Below are 15,621 nucleotides of genomic sequence, written 5' to 3' on the forward strand. Positions count from 1 at the left end.
GTCATGATTGTACAGTAGGTCATGTAAGGTCCCTTTTTGCCTAAGAACATAAATAAAAAAACAAGTCATGCTTTTTGCCTTTGAATGCCTTTATAATCCTATTGGTGTTTATTTGCTTTGCGCTGACCGACATCTGATCCAAGTCTGCGGATCCCCAAAGACTATGTTTGTATTTCGCAGTATTATTGCTAATTTCAGGTTTAGGACCTTTTTTGAGGATAAAAGTCAGAATCTAGATCAGATTTAGGCTAGAAATGCAGTCAGGTACAGTATTTAGAGTAGTGGAGAGGAGTAAAGTTACCTTTAGAAGTTATGAAATTCATGTAGACACTGATGGGCCTTATGTTGTCAACACAGTGTGTGCATGTTTTGAGTATGTGGATAAAGGTGAACAATGTGGATAAATCCTCTATCATGATACATGTAATTTATGCCATGATATTTATATATATGGTCATATGAAAAGAAATACTGAAAATGAAATATTAGTGGATAATAAAACGTTTCTGTTTTGGCTAATACATAAGTAAATACCCTAAAAAAATCAGGGTACTTTACAACAGTGATGCAAAAAACTCCAGTACAAACAAATCAGTCCTGTTCATTGATTTGCAACAGTGCCCACAATTGCCTAATACACCAGAGAGATTAAATGGACAAATACGTCCTTGTAAACAGTCACAATGTCTGATAGCAGACAAACCTGTATTGTCTCAAAGTACATATCCTCATGTCGCCCATCCCTGTGTGTGAGTATATTCATGTGTGCTGCTCCACCTGGAAAAAAAGCTGTGCTGGCCAGTAGCAGATGTATCTCCATCATACGAGTCGCTCTGCTTCCGGCTGAGTGGCTGCCCACCCTGACCGTGCCCTTCGTTGGGGGCAGAGATGTCGATGTTGCTTTTACTCAGCCTCTTGCTAGAGCTCAGACCCGGGCTGGACTCCCCGAGCAGGCCCGAGTTATCCTGAGAGGAAGGAGGAGATGTGCGTCTTACTGTAAAGCCTCATACACTGACAGCAGTGCCTCCACCAGGAGATTACACATAATCAAATGGGAGTTTCATGCGTTTTCCCAAGTGAACAGTCAAATGTGGGAGGCAAAGACTGTGCCTGTGCAAAAGTGAATCTTTTAGATGTGAGTGGATTTGAATGGCAAAGGGGAGGGGAAGAGAGAGAGGGAATAACAGGGAGAGAGTGGGGATCACACAACTTTTAGCAGGAGGAGAAAAGAAAGAAAATGACAAGCTACTTCAGGACAGCACAAATGTTACAATGAATATGTAACACGCACAACACAGGAACTCTTTAAAATGATGCTCAGAAAAAACTGAGATCCCTGTCAAATCAACCACTAAAAACACAAAATTAACCTCGACTGTTTATATATGAGACTTTAGAAAACCATAGTTTTTTAGTTAGGACATTGTCACTGGTGTACAATGACATTTCTAAAAGCCATTCTTAACAGGGGTGTTGTACTTGATAACTGGCATTACTAGAAAGAACAGGGAGTCGTGCCAAGGTATAGAGAGAAGGTATCAGACAGGCATGTAATCTTGATCATGTGCAGTGATCTCTTAATCCTGTAACACCAGTAAAGTTTTCTTTCCCCAGCTGTTCATAGTCTCCCGAACCCTATGCAGTCCTGTGACTCATCATCATGTTGGCACTGTAACATTGAGCTCATACCTTCAGGCTCTCAGTGCTGTTGTTCCTGCTGCTGTTGTTGGGGCTGCCGGGCCTCTGGTGGTTGCTGAAGCACAGAGCGTCAAAGCACAGCACACCTCCCACACAGTCGCCCATCAGGCATACCTGCTTGGGAAATTCATGATTTAGGTGCCCTCGACATATGGTGCTCTCAGTCATGTATGTCGTGTATGAATGGAATTTTTAAAAAAAAAAGAGAAAATAATTTTTTTTAATAGGACAGGAAGGTATGACTCGCAATGTGTCCCAATCCCATACTCTATACTAACTGTCATAGTATACTATTTTTGAAAATTATCACCGTTATCACAATTCATTTTATTTTTTTGCAGCAGTGAGCAGCTCTTCCATTTCCTTTGTGCATCGCATTGCAGGACAATATTGTTCACTCACATAGCAAGCAGTTTTTTTATACTGCGTTCACAACATATCATTCAGACTGTAATTACAAGCAACCCGGTGGGGAAAACCCACTCATTTAGGCAATTCATCTATTGTCACTATGAGGCAAGCAGTTTGGCTAACTGTCTTGGAATACTGTGTGAGTGCTCCTAATAATTACCTTCATTGTAATCACCTGTGGGGCTGTTAACTTGTACCTTACTTGACTGTCATAGCTAATTGGCTAATCAAGATTGTATTGACCAGTGGCTTTCAATCATGCGCAATCAAAGCCGGAGAATGTGAGGCTTTCCATTTCAAAAAAGCAACAACAGCAGCTGAACTACAGCAGCTAAAAGAAATAAAAAAAACTTTCTATTATTCGTTGGACACTCGTTGACCTGTTTTTTTTAATTAGAAGTAGAATACTTTTTATGATTTAAGCTAAGCAAGGATGTTGTGTTTCACAGCCTTAACCTAATGCTGTTAAATTCAGTTGAATTGTGAACAGTCTTCTCACAGATTATCCCCTCATTAGCAAATGCAGCATGTTAACAAAAGCCTAGTAGTTGTTATATAGAAGAAAGGCTGGAGTCCTCTAAGGGCCTGAGCTCCCAGTTTCCAAAGATTATATATCCCACTCAAAAGCAATCTTTACTTCCTTTGACAATCAATGACTTCCATTAAAGTGCGTACAGCCCATTACTCAATGATGAGAGACTAGAGTGTAGCACTTGTCTTCTGTCCTCTCCAGAAGAAGGCATGACAGACCTGACCCGAGAATCCCTGGCCATCCTCTGACTGCAGGAAGCTGTGGTAGACCTGGTTCGCTCGGGCGATGACGGTCGCTACGGCATCCTGGTAGCGTGGTGAGACGATAGCAAGGAGGGGGAGGGCAGCCAGGGGTAGGTGGTCCACACTGCTGGACACACAGCTCTCATCATAGCTGTATGGGTTCAGACTGGAGGGGGTGATGGTAAGTTGGAAGGAAGGAGGGGTGGTTGGATGGATGAGAGGGGACGGTTTGAAAAAACACATCAGATTACATCATCGCTTCTTTTCTTAGAACTTAGTAAAATGCCAGTCATCAGTTCCTAATGCACTGTGAAGTCAAAATATATGAAGGTTAGAGAAAGTTCACAATGTTCCCCTTATGATACGCTTCTCCTTGACTATCCTACATCTATTAATGTCTCATCCAATCTATTCAAGTTGCACTCTATCTGATTTGAGGCCAGGCTTTTCCACAATGGTACGATGTGTGTATGTGTGTGTGTACACAGGCAAGATAAGGAGAAGAAGGATGTTATCTCAGGGAATAAAACACAAGCAAACGTGAAGAAGCAACCACAATGAGAGCACTGCTGTCTAGACATTAATGAATGCGTGTGTTTGCTCGTGTGTGTTGCAGTGACAGTGCACGCACAGATCAAGTGTGACACTTCATGTGACAGCGTGGAGAAGCAGTAGAAGATGGCGTTGCCCTGCACCCTCTCCTTGAGCAGCAGAGGCAACCCTGTCACCATCCATCAGATGCTCTGATTACAGGTAGAAGCAGCAATGCCACACCAAGGCTGAAATATCAGCAACCGTGGACACCTCACTACAACTAAAAGGCACAAGCTCTGTGTGAGTACAAAGGCTGACACTTTACATGTAGCATTGACACAAAAATGTATATGTATATTGCAGCATTTTGGGAAGTACACAATTGTTCCCACCGATATCGTTTAGATTAAAAGATTAACAATAATCTTATCTCTGTTCAATCTGTTGAATATAGAAATAGATTTGTGACACATTTAGCTTTGCCTTCCAACACCTTCTTTAAAAACCGTTAAAGGATAAGAGTGGTGTTACCAAATATTTTTCTTATAGTCAACACATCCCATAAAAGACCACAACTAACAATTTGAAATCTGTCTCTCAAAACGTTTGAACTCCCGTAAAAAGCCTTTGGCACTAAGCCCCAGATGCATCCGCTGCCACTGTCAAGCAAAGTCAGTTTCATTTATATAGCATGAAATCACACATTTTATGCAGAGGGCTTTATATAAGCTATATATATATATAAGCTGTACAACTCTATCTCCAGACCCTCAAATTCAGATAAGAAAAAAAGCCACAAACTGTATATGTAAATCTTTAAAAATGTGTATGTGGTTTCCTCAAGCAGATGGGCGCTGTAGTTTTAAGTAAATGTTACTTAAACAGGAGTAAACAGTGCATTTATTAGGGACTATTTTCAGCCAAGGATCAATACATACTATTTAGTATCTCTGGCAGCAGGATGGTGTAGTTGGGACTGAGTTAACCACAGTGCCCACGTTTGATGTAAAGAAGGAACATCCAGTGCAACGGTGTAGCTCAATGATGTATTTTTGGTATGACTGCAACAGCGAGGTCAGCCTTACAAACTCAAACATCTGTGAATGAGTGATGGTCGTTGCTCTTTCAAAATGAATTCATACAAACAGTTTGTACTGCGTCATCAGGGGAACGTTTACAAGCATTGTTGCCAACATGCCATTTTGTCGCTAGATTTATTGACTTTTCAGACCCCTTTAGCGACTTTGTTTCAACAGCACCTAGCGACAAATCTAGTGACTTTCTGGACAGACCTTAGCTACTTTTTGTAGAAGAGAGTAGCCAGTATTACCCCACGAGTGCAAAGTTGGGCTTTCCCGCCGAGTAACACCAAGCGGGCCTGTAATGATGGGTCGCCGTTACTAGATCTCTAGTTTTATTTCTAGACAAAGATGGGTTAATTGATGCATACGTTTGGCATAGATTACTATACGGGTAAAATAAACACACGTGGTATTTTAACAAATGTATTTATTGATTGACTGATTGTTTTTATATTATAGTTTGCTCGAGTCGGGGGTTTCACAGTGGGGACATTGGCCTGTTCCACCTCATCGTTTGCCTCTGAAAGACCAAATAATTCCTATCACTCAATAGTACCAAAATGTTTCGTAATTGAGGAATATAGTGCGAGATTCAGGCTAAGCGAATTGTAATCATTGATTGAAATTTGTGTGTGTCATGCATCCCCAACAAGTGGAAAGTGGGTTGAGGAGAGTTTGGTGGCTAGTATTTATTTAAGAAAGATATTTATTTACATAAATAGTATTTATTTAAATTTATTTTGTATTTATTAGGTTTATATGTGCGGGTGTGTAAATATTTGTTAAAACTGTATTTTTGGTCATGGGTTTATGTAAATATTTATTGTATATTTATGTGTGTGGATGTAACTCTGTATGTGCCAGCCAATTATTGAGCAGATATCCCTATATAAGGCAGTCAGTTTGTGTGTGTATGCTGTTCTGAAAGGTATTGGGCAGATCTGTGTACATGTTGTTAAGTTAAACAAATGTTTTATGCTGAAACATCACCTGGGACGAGCACTGCTCCTCATTTGCTTCCTTTGACCACCCTTTTGTGCCTCTGGGCATTTATGAACCTTAATTAGAGCCAAATATTGTGTTGACATGGTAACAATACCCCAGAAAAGGAAAAATTTAGTCTGCGTACCATCTATGCAAGAAAAAAAATTCCCCTGGTTTGTGAAAAATTGGGACCAGAGCAACTTAATGTTCTCTCACTGACTGAATGTTCTGAAGTATATTAGTCAGATTAAGCCATTTACTTGATTGCCTAAATTGACTGCATGATTGTGTAAATTTCTCATTATAATCCTATTTTCAGGGCCGAAACACTTTCATTCATCTGAATAAAACACTGCAAATTTGAGAACTTCTTCTGAAAAAAACACTGAACTCCATCATCATGATGAGTTTTTTTTTCTAATTACAGCCATGATTCTGCACTACCACATGTTTATAGCAGCCATGGACAATTTCTGTAGCAGTTGCATAGTACCATGCTGCAGGCTTTGGGAAAGTTGTTGGGAAAAAAAGAAACAATAGATGTGAATGTTGTGCTCCCAGCAACACAGTGTTCAGCAGCCAGTCTCTGACATCTACAGGGGATAAAGCCACCTCTACAATCCCCGCTGCCACGTCATAGCAAAAAGATCTGTGTCAGAGGGCAATAATTTAAATCAGCCACTCTGTTAAAAGATTGAAAATGTTTAAGTCAACAGAAATACGTGAAAATCATCCACACAATGGTTGGTCAACCTTCAAACAGATCCTGTTGATATGTGTATGCTCGTAAAAACCACAAACCAAAAATGCACAGAGCTCACAGAGTATGGCTTTAGACTCTTTGCAGACATTTGTGTTGTTACAGTGTGTTTCACCTGTCTCTATAAAGCATATTCTCTGTTGGGGTAGCTTCTCCTGTATCTTCACTCTTGGAAGTCTCCCTCAAGACTAGTTGCTATTAACGAACAGAAATGCGAGGCGTCACATCCCAGGATGTGCCTCTGATGTGTTGCTGTCAGTCGAAAAAGTGTATAGACATCACCTAAAGACTCTTGAGATGCATTTTGCTTCTGTAGTGTCATCTGTCGTGTATGAACCCTGCTGTTGAGGACAGATTCTACTCTATGAGCTGCTCCCATGCAGATTTGAAAGGCAACAGGAAAAAAGGAAACCAGTTATTTGCATAACAGTGTCACTCCCTCTGTGAGAAATATTCAGCTCAGGCAATTCAAGCATATAGATGGCAAAGTATAGCTCTTTGGGGAAGATCAGGTCACCTCATACCACAAATTATTTGTTTATCAGGTTCCTGTTTATTCAGTTTTGGAACTGAAATGAGAAATCCCAACATCCCAACTAAGTACCACTGCGGGCTTGGACCAAGCTTTGTAGTTGTTCGGCCTTGATCTTATTAGAGTCTTGTTAACAACTGCTGCTTGAACACACTCCCCATAAACACACACTTGCTCACAGAGAAGTCCAGAAGATGAAAAAGCTCCGATTAATATTCCAAACACAGCTCTTCCACTGAACAGGGTTCGCTAGTCACATGACAGGAGCAGAGGTTTAACACCTGCTGCGCTGTTCAACAAATATCAGATGAGACTCTCATTATTTGCATTGCATAATTGCTTGTTTATGCAAGCAACTTTTATTATTATTACCACAGAGCAGCCACTGTTTTACATTTAAAAGTGTGCGAAAAAATGATTTGTTTGTGTGTGCGCACATGTGCATGCATGAGCCAAACTGTTCTCTGGTTTATTTGCTGAGGCACTTTGAAGGTATACTGTCCTCGGGGGTTGCAAGTTATTCTCAGTTCAGAATCAATGATCTTAATTAATCTGGGGCGATCATTAACATCTTTGTCTATACAGACGTGTACTTCGGAAAGGCTACTCCACCAAACCATCCAATTCCCATCTGTATTTAGTGGCTCTAATTAATCTTAATAATTTTAACTATAACGTTAAAATAAAATGATGGTGATCAGTAAAGTAGTGGCTCTGATATCAGGCACACGGTTCTGACAGAGCAAAGCTGGAAAGTGTTGTATTTGTTGTTGGAGACAGATGGTGTTCTATATTCTGGATTTTGTTATGTGTGGCCGCAGGTTTTGATTCTTGATTAAGAACAGGCTACAAGAATGACAAACTTGACATCCATCAGCCAGTACAGAAATAACAGATAATTCACATATGCTACTTGGGAGGCTTTTTGCTCCTTAAAAGAGGCACATCAACAGAGCCCTGAATGGTAGAGGAGTGTGCCTCATGTTGCAGTGACGAGTCTGCCCCCGTTCTTTCAAGATATGAGTCATTCACTCGTGAACGGCGGAATTTATCCTGTTTACATCTCCCCACTCTCTTTAGTAAGCGATATTAACTGAGGTCATATTTTGGTGTCACAAAAGTGCCCATTTTTGAATAGTTACTTCAGTAACAAAAAAAAAGCTTAACTTGTTGCTTACTTATGGGCTCTAAGGTAATCCCTCATCTTTGCGCAAAGAGAGCTTTATAGTTGATCCCTTTGCCTGTGATTAACATGTTGATTTTTCTAGAAACACTTTCAGACTCACCGACACTTTAAAGCAGGGTAATTATGACACTATTCGATACTGAGAGATGTACAGAATTCTTCCTCAGGGTTTCATGGTAATGTGAAGATGAAGAGATCCATTAACAACTACGTGGAGAAGATAAGGCCGAGTGGGCCAATTAAACCCTGAATCAGCCTCATCTCATACAGCCTAACCTTGAGATAGACTCTATTATGCTGCTCTGCCACCTTCTTGCCTCTCACCATATAATGTCAAACTGAAATCTCTGAAGTCTGTCAGATTCCTGGCTAATTGGTCTCCCCATTTCCTAATGGTTGGTTTAGCACAGCACAACGTTTGCACAATTAACATGAACAGGTAGAGGGCCCAGATATAGCGGCATGTCCCAAGCTGCCGATGGCTAGAATAATGAGTCCCTGTCTCCATGAACTGAGGTCATTCACTGTGCACATGGATAAGTGAACTTCCTCCTCCTTCTCCTCCACTTTGCCTGATGGAAAGTGTACAATCCTGTACGATGACCCTGAATCTACTGAATCCATTTTTCTTTTTTCAACAGATGAAGTTTTTATTAGTTGAAATGATTTTTTCCCTTCAAATTGTAACAGAGGCAGGGAGTTGGCTGCAAGAGGAAATCAATTTTCGCTGTCGCTGTTAATTGGACGTGCTATGGTGCAATAATACACATTCAGTGCTCTTTTCCAACTGCTTTTGTGTGGGGTGTATTTGTGAGAGTGTGTTTACGGATTACATGTGTGTGTTGTCTTGACACCCCGCTCTTAGCCAGTACTGTCAGGTACATTCATTAGCAGGCAAAGCTAATAATGAGCCCTCCAGAGCACAGCACACCATGCACACACACGGCAACAGGGGCAACACAAGCTGAAAAACATGTTCATCCTGTATTGAGACATCCTACAATACATAAGGACTTATCAAGAACTGAGTCCAAAGTGGTTTATGTGAAAGTTTGTCTTTGAGGCGCTAAGAGGCTTTGCCACCTCCACTCTGTGGTGCAATTTTGAGCCAAGCTGTTACCCAGAATGAGAGTAAATTACCCACACAACAGCAATTCCTTCCCGGGTGATTGCCTATTCCTCTGAAGTTTATGTTGGCATGAAGATAAATGAAGCTCCACACATCCAGAAGTCCAACACTGTCATTAGAGCAAACACTGTTAACTGACAAAAGTGCGGTTGAAGGAGTGTTGTGTTTGTTGCTGCGTGGGAGTGTGAATGCCTACAAATTGCACATATTGCGAGAGTATGTTGAGGGCCTGGAGCCATCTGGGCAAAGTAGGCTTTGTCTAATACCACTAGAGAGCTAAAACACATATTCACCTCTCATTGTTGTCAGGAAATTTCATGAGATGAATTTTGGTCAAATTTAGTTCTTCACAGTTCACCTCACCAGGGCTAGCCTGATATATTGGCCATTATTAGCTTCTTGTATATCATGCATACACACACACACACACACACACACACACACACACACACATACACATACACACATATATATACATACATACACACACATATATATACATACATACACATACACATACATACATACATACATACACATACACATATACATATACATATATACACACATATACACACACATATACATATACATATATACACACATATACACACACATATACATATATACACACATATACACACACATATACATGTGCATATATATGTGTGTGTATATATATAGGGTTGTAACTTTGATCCTACCGATGTTTTTTAAAGAAAAATCTAAATTAAGCCAAACCTGAATTTGAAGATTGAAGAAAAAAACAAATTCAAATGCACCCTAAGTTTCATTTTGAGGTTATAACAACTCAGGCCATGTTAACAAAATCCTGCTTAAAAAAAAAAAAAATCCTGTTGAAGAAAAAATAAGGGTGGACAAATTAAAAGTCATTCAAGAGAATAAATCTTAAAATAATAATTAAATTCCAAATTAATAATGTGGAATAAGTGTATTACACATAACAAAAGCTGTTTCTGAATTTCTTAGTTTGTGCAGATAAATTACTTAATAAATTTATTTATTTATGTCTTTTTATTTGACTATTTTATTTTATCTTTCATTAATTCGTTTATTTCATAATAATACAGCTTCGATGCTTTGTGACATAGCATTTTACTATGAATGGGTCTTTTTAAAGCAAAATTTCATGCATGACTAAATGTAAATTTTGCACGTATTCATGTGTGTGTGCATCGACATGCATTCAAGAGCAGGCAATCGAGACATGCGGCAATAACTCAGTTCTGCTCAACTCCCAAGGGAAGTTGTCGTTATTAATATTTTATCTCTGGATGTAGTGAAAGCCAAGCAGACGTCAAGCTTCCAAGCAGCTACAGCACTCAAATCTCTTTACACTCAACTTTCTTCCAGTCACTACCTCACTCCTGCTAATGACAATCACAAAACCAGACAGAAGCCTCCACTTGACTGCCAACCATGTTCTCTCAGACACGGTGATTAATGACAATTCAGACAAAAACATCCTCAGCATATAATTGGAAAGCAGTGAAAACTAAGTGACACTGTCAAAGATAAAACCGGTGACCACTGGGACATATGATGTTAAATGTAAAATAAAATCATTAGTTACGCTTTAGCAGCTCACAAGACGAAAAAACAGAGCAAACAAGGGAGCACAGACGTGTTTACCTCCTGTATCTCAAAAATACCTTTCAGCTAAGCACATCATTATTTTACGGAGATGACTGCAGGAGTAAGACCTGTGAGTTTCAATGGCGATAATACTGTATAATTTTCCATAAGGGAAGGCTCATCCATTGACTGCTGTTCATAACTTCGACTCTGAAACTGATACCACAAATGAAACCGGAAAACAATGTTACAGTAGCTAATTAGACAAACCGATCATTGCATATGTTCCTTGCAGAGGCCTTGGGATCAGTGGAAAGTGTATAATGTCATTTAGGCGTTCATTTCTTCATTTGTTCATTTGAGCCGCCTCCAGAACTAAAGGGAGAGAATTCACACTAAAAACAGCATTCAAAAAGATTAGGAGTTTAATATTCCGCATGACCCCATGCTTGCAGGGGCTGAAAATGACATCAGCATACTAATTAACACTGCACTGTCTGTCTAGGGGTCTCTGGTCAATATATGTTCTCAATTAACCTTCACCCCCTTAGCCAACAAGGCATTTTTTAATCTATGCTAATTCCTGCAGAGACACATTCATACTGGGCAGATTCTTGAAATGCCTCATTTAATAGTGAAGTCCAGCACAGACTGTTAATTGCTCCTTTATAGGAATTAAGGCTGTCTTTTATAATAATGAGAATTTTGGTTGAATTAAAAAAAAAAAAAAAAAAAAAAGGGTTCAATGAAGCGGATAGCTTTCTGATGCTAAAAAAGCCAAGTGCAAATGCAACCAAGAACCAAAGGAATTCAGCCATCATTAACTTAATTATTTACACTAGTGCTTTTCATACTGTGATACGTCAAAACCTGAAAAGCCCATTTAGCATAGAGTTAGTTCAGGCAGGATTCTTTGAGATCTCCCTCAATGAGCAGAGCCTTTCCACCAACTCCAACTGAAAGACCATTTACTATAAACGGTAATTTACTTGACGAATCTCTGTCTTAACTAGGAAGATGTTAAAAAGGAGCAAATACATCCATCTCTCGAAACTGCACACAACATCTTAACTCAGAGTGACTACATCAGTAAGCAGCCTGTGGAAGTAGCCACTTACAGGGTCATAAATCCATGTTTCTCACTATTTCATTAAAGCATCAAGAAGAAGGCAGCGACAATGATTTCTGTAGGTGTTGTTATACAGAAGGTGTACCATGAGTGTAATAGTGTTTCACTTTTGGTCCAACCAGGTGTTTGTGTTGACTAATGGATAGTTGCTTTGTAGCTAGCTAAACTGTTTTTAGAACAAGTAATTCCTCTAGCATGTTTGGGGAATTACCAAACATTTTAGTAGTATCACGTACCAAGATTTGAAAGTAGCTTGGGAAAAGGATGATAGATGCAATCAGATTCATGATCTGGCTAAAGGAGACACATATACAGACAGGTGATAAATCAAAGGAAATAACCATTATCCATCTTATTCCTAGCCCCATAACACATTGCATGAATTATCGGGGAACTCTAAACTCTAAAGAGAATTTTGCATTGGAGAAACCCATGCCGTGCACATATGGAGGATGAGTGTATAAGGTCAAGGTCTTCCTCCCACATGCTCTTTAGGTCTGCTTTTTAAAAAACACAAGACTGTGTTCCACCTCATTTAATAAAACACACCCGACTTTTACGACGGAAGCACTGATGAGCCTTAGAGCTTCTCTGGTTGTACATAAAGACTCACATGTATCACATGTCACTTCTTCACGTCATCCTCCTATCCTCCGTAGCCCCATTAAAATTTTAGCTAATGCTAAGCTAACTTTGTTTATTACTGAGATCTGAGGCCACATGTTCAGGTTGTCCTCCCATCCCTCAGTGGTGGAAGGCAGAGGTATGTTTACATTATCCGGTTTAAGGTTGGACAGGCTGTGTTCCCACATCACTTACCCCCCCCCCAAAAAAAAACTCTAAGAAAAGAGAAGATACTTGTAACATAACTCTCACAGAAAATGAAGATAATAACCAGAAGGCTCGCCCGTAATTCACACTAGGTATCATGGAGCTATGAATAAGGTGGGTAAAGTGTCACCTCATTTGGTGTTTTGATAATGTTGGTGGAGAGTGCTGTCAGTGGAGAGCTGCAGGTGTTCAATTGGGTTGAAGACATATGGTGAATATGAAGGCCGTAGCATATGACTCACATCATTTTCATAGTCATCAAACTACTCAGTGAGCCCTCGTGCCCTTGTTCAGTTATTTATACAGTTTTTCCTGTGCTAAATATAAATGAAAGTGTATTAAACCACACCAAGACTTCATCCAGATATGAGACACTTGAAATGACAAGTGTAAATGGGGCCAATGAGACTCCCTGTTTTGGCAACGCCACTCACTTGGACACCAGGGAGAAGGCTTCAGCGCACACAGCCGGACATGGCACCAGCTTTATCATCACGTGTTCTGCAGCAGCCTGGAAATGTGCCCGCGTCACCTTCTCCAGCACTGAGGCCAGAGTGGCCACATCGCCAGCCTTTGTGCTGGGGTCTCCGCCTGCTGTGTCCAAGATGTTTCCCCCATGCACCACGAGCAGCAACACATGTGTCTTACATTTCCTCTGCAAAAGGGTTCAGTTAGAGTTGAAGAAGAGACACTTAAAAGGAGACACTCAAAGGGAGGGAGGGAATTGAGGGAGCATTTTGTGAAAGAGGTGGGCCTGCATAGCAAGATAAATAACCAAGTACTTCTACTTGTTCTTGGCTGCTGGTGAATGTACTGAGAGGCTTTTCGTAATGATCTTACCTCTGTGTCTTCCAGTCCTTCAATGCTGCTCTGAGGGGCACAGCGTGGACCACCCAGCTGGTAGAGACCCTCTGTGAGGAATCAAGAGTAGAAGAAGGGGGAGGCAGGAAGGAAGGAAAGAGGGAACAATAAACAGAGAAAAGGGGAAAGAAAGGGTCACTGTGGGAACCACTTCACCAGATACACCAATAACAGAAGCATAAATGGATATTGATTGGTGAATATGGTCAATATTACTAATGCCTCTTCATCTCTCTTTATTCCTACCAAACTGGGTGATGGTTCTATGTTACCTTAGGCTGAAATGCTGTAACTGTAAGATTCAGAAGTCAATACTGACAGTAAACAGCTGGAGCGCGATTGTTTCTCTGCAGCAGCATCAATAGCCATCACATGTAATTGGATTGTGCTGATGCTGAAAAACAAACAAACAATGGACTTCTTTTTTAGAGATGAAAGATGAAGGATGAAGGGATGGGGACATTTTTATCCAAACTTTAACGACTAGAAGCATCGCTCCCTCTCTCTTTGCAGTGCAGCATATCATGGGAACCTGGCCAAACTCATTACCCTCTCCGGAAGCCTCTGCACGCTGTGTCATCTTATTCCTGAGCTTTCTCCTGTCTGTCTTTCTATTTTCTCTCTCCAGCTTCAAGGCATGGCTCTGCGCTTTGCTCGCTCGCTGGTTGTTTATTTGGCCTCCTTGTCTGGGACCGACTGTCATGGGAGGCTGGCACAGACTCACGCACTGTCAGCTCCCTTTCACTCCATTCCCAGCCCACAGCCTGCCTCCGACTGCCTGCTTGTCTAGAACAGCTCAGCACACTCCAGGGACTCAGCACACTGCACTATTTTGGTCACAAAGTAACAGGAAATCAATGGAGAGAGGTTTTCTTTCTTCTGGATGAGGGCGGTAGGGCAGAAAAGTTCCTCTAAAAACCCTGTAAAGTATTTTGGTGTGCAAACACTGCTGGAGAGGGAAACATTGTGGAATTTGACAGCGACCAGAAAAACTCCTTGTGCCTTGTTTGCTAAGAAAGTGGTTGTACTTATTTGTGGGACTTATGATTAGTGTGTTTTTGAACCCAGTTTTTTGATGGAAGCCACTGACTGACATATATATTATGTATCATATACGACATTTGACACAAGTCACAATGAAGACTCAAGTTTTTGCTATGAATGTGATTTTTGGTCTATCTGCTTCTTTACAGTGCCACCTTTGCCTCTTGCTCGAGCAATGTGATTTGCTGTTATCAGATGGAAGTATATACACTACCAGGAAAATTAAGAATTGGCTTGCAGCACACTTTTTTCTAAAATAATCTGCAGCCAGCAGTGTGGGTCAAGGGATGACAATGTTGGTCTGATGGTCTGTTGCTTGGTCGTCTTGTCAGTCCACCACTTTTTTACAGACTGAAATATCTCAACTACCTATCAACTACCGAATGGATAACAATACAGTTTTAGGCAGACATTCATGGTTCCTAGAGGATGAATCCTACAGACTTTGGTGAGTCTCTGACGTTTTGTCTAGCATCACCGTGAGGTTGACATTTAGAGTTTTAAGTCAAATATCTTCACAAATATTGAATGGATTGTTATGAAATATTGCTGCAGACGTTAAAGGTCCACAGTGGATCAGTTCTGATGAACTTTATAATCCCATGACTTAGACTTAGACTTAGTCTAGCACCATCACGATAGTCAGGTCAGAACTACAAAAAAACTAATGACATTCCCATCAGCCTAAGCTGTCGTTTGTCTTTAGTGCTCTTGTCTTGTTAATCCTTTTTCCTAGGGAAGGTCCTCATTTCAAGTCAAAAATCTAAATTCTGAGTGAGGTCAAAGTTTTTGTAGTTCGTGTCAAGTTGCAAGTGTTTTTATTTTTATCAAGTCAAGTCTGAAGTCACCAAATAACTGACTTAAATCCAAGTCCACACCTCTTAAATGTACTAAGTACTGACATTTCCTCTTTTTACATTTCTACAATTTTATACCAAATGCATACAAGTACATGAAAATAATTTGAGTTTCCTACAGTATACTGCTAAAATCTTGATATTGAAACCATCAAGAACTGCTAAACATCTGCACTTCGACACTTAAAGTATGAGACCAGTCTTCAAGAAACT

At 40.3% G+C, this 15,621-nt stretch overlaps 1 protein-coding gene across 2 annotated transcripts in view; it reads right to left on the reverse strand.

The window, feature by feature from the left end:
• The window catches only part of pitpnm3 (PITPNM family member 3), an 84,384-nt gene that overhangs the window by 24,042 nt on the left and 44,721 nt on the right, over window positions 1-15,621 (reverse strand). For both annotated transcript variants that reach the window (XM_040130046.1, XM_040130045.1), the window contains exons 4-8: window positions 13,487-13,557; window positions 13,081-13,301; window positions 2,860-3,049; window positions 1,690-1,812; window positions 778-965 (exon numbers count right to left, since the gene is read on the reverse strand). In XM_040130046.1, coding sequence (XP_039985980.1) covers window positions 778-965; window positions 1,690-1,812; window positions 2,860-3,049; window positions 13,081-13,301; window positions 13,487-13,557 — 793 coding nt within the window. The remainder of the gene's footprint in view (window positions 1-777; window positions 966-1,689; window positions 1,813-2,859; window positions 3,050-13,080; window positions 13,302-13,486; window positions 13,558-15,621) is intronic.

This window comes from Xiphias gladius, chromosome 7, assembly GCF_016859285.1.
Source record: "Xiphias gladius isolate SHS-SW01 ecotype Sanya breed wild chromosome 7, ASM1685928v1, whole genome shotgun sequence".
Taxonomy (NCBI): Eukaryota; Metazoa; Chordata; class Actinopteri; order Istiophoriformes; family Xiphiidae; genus Xiphias; species Xiphias gladius.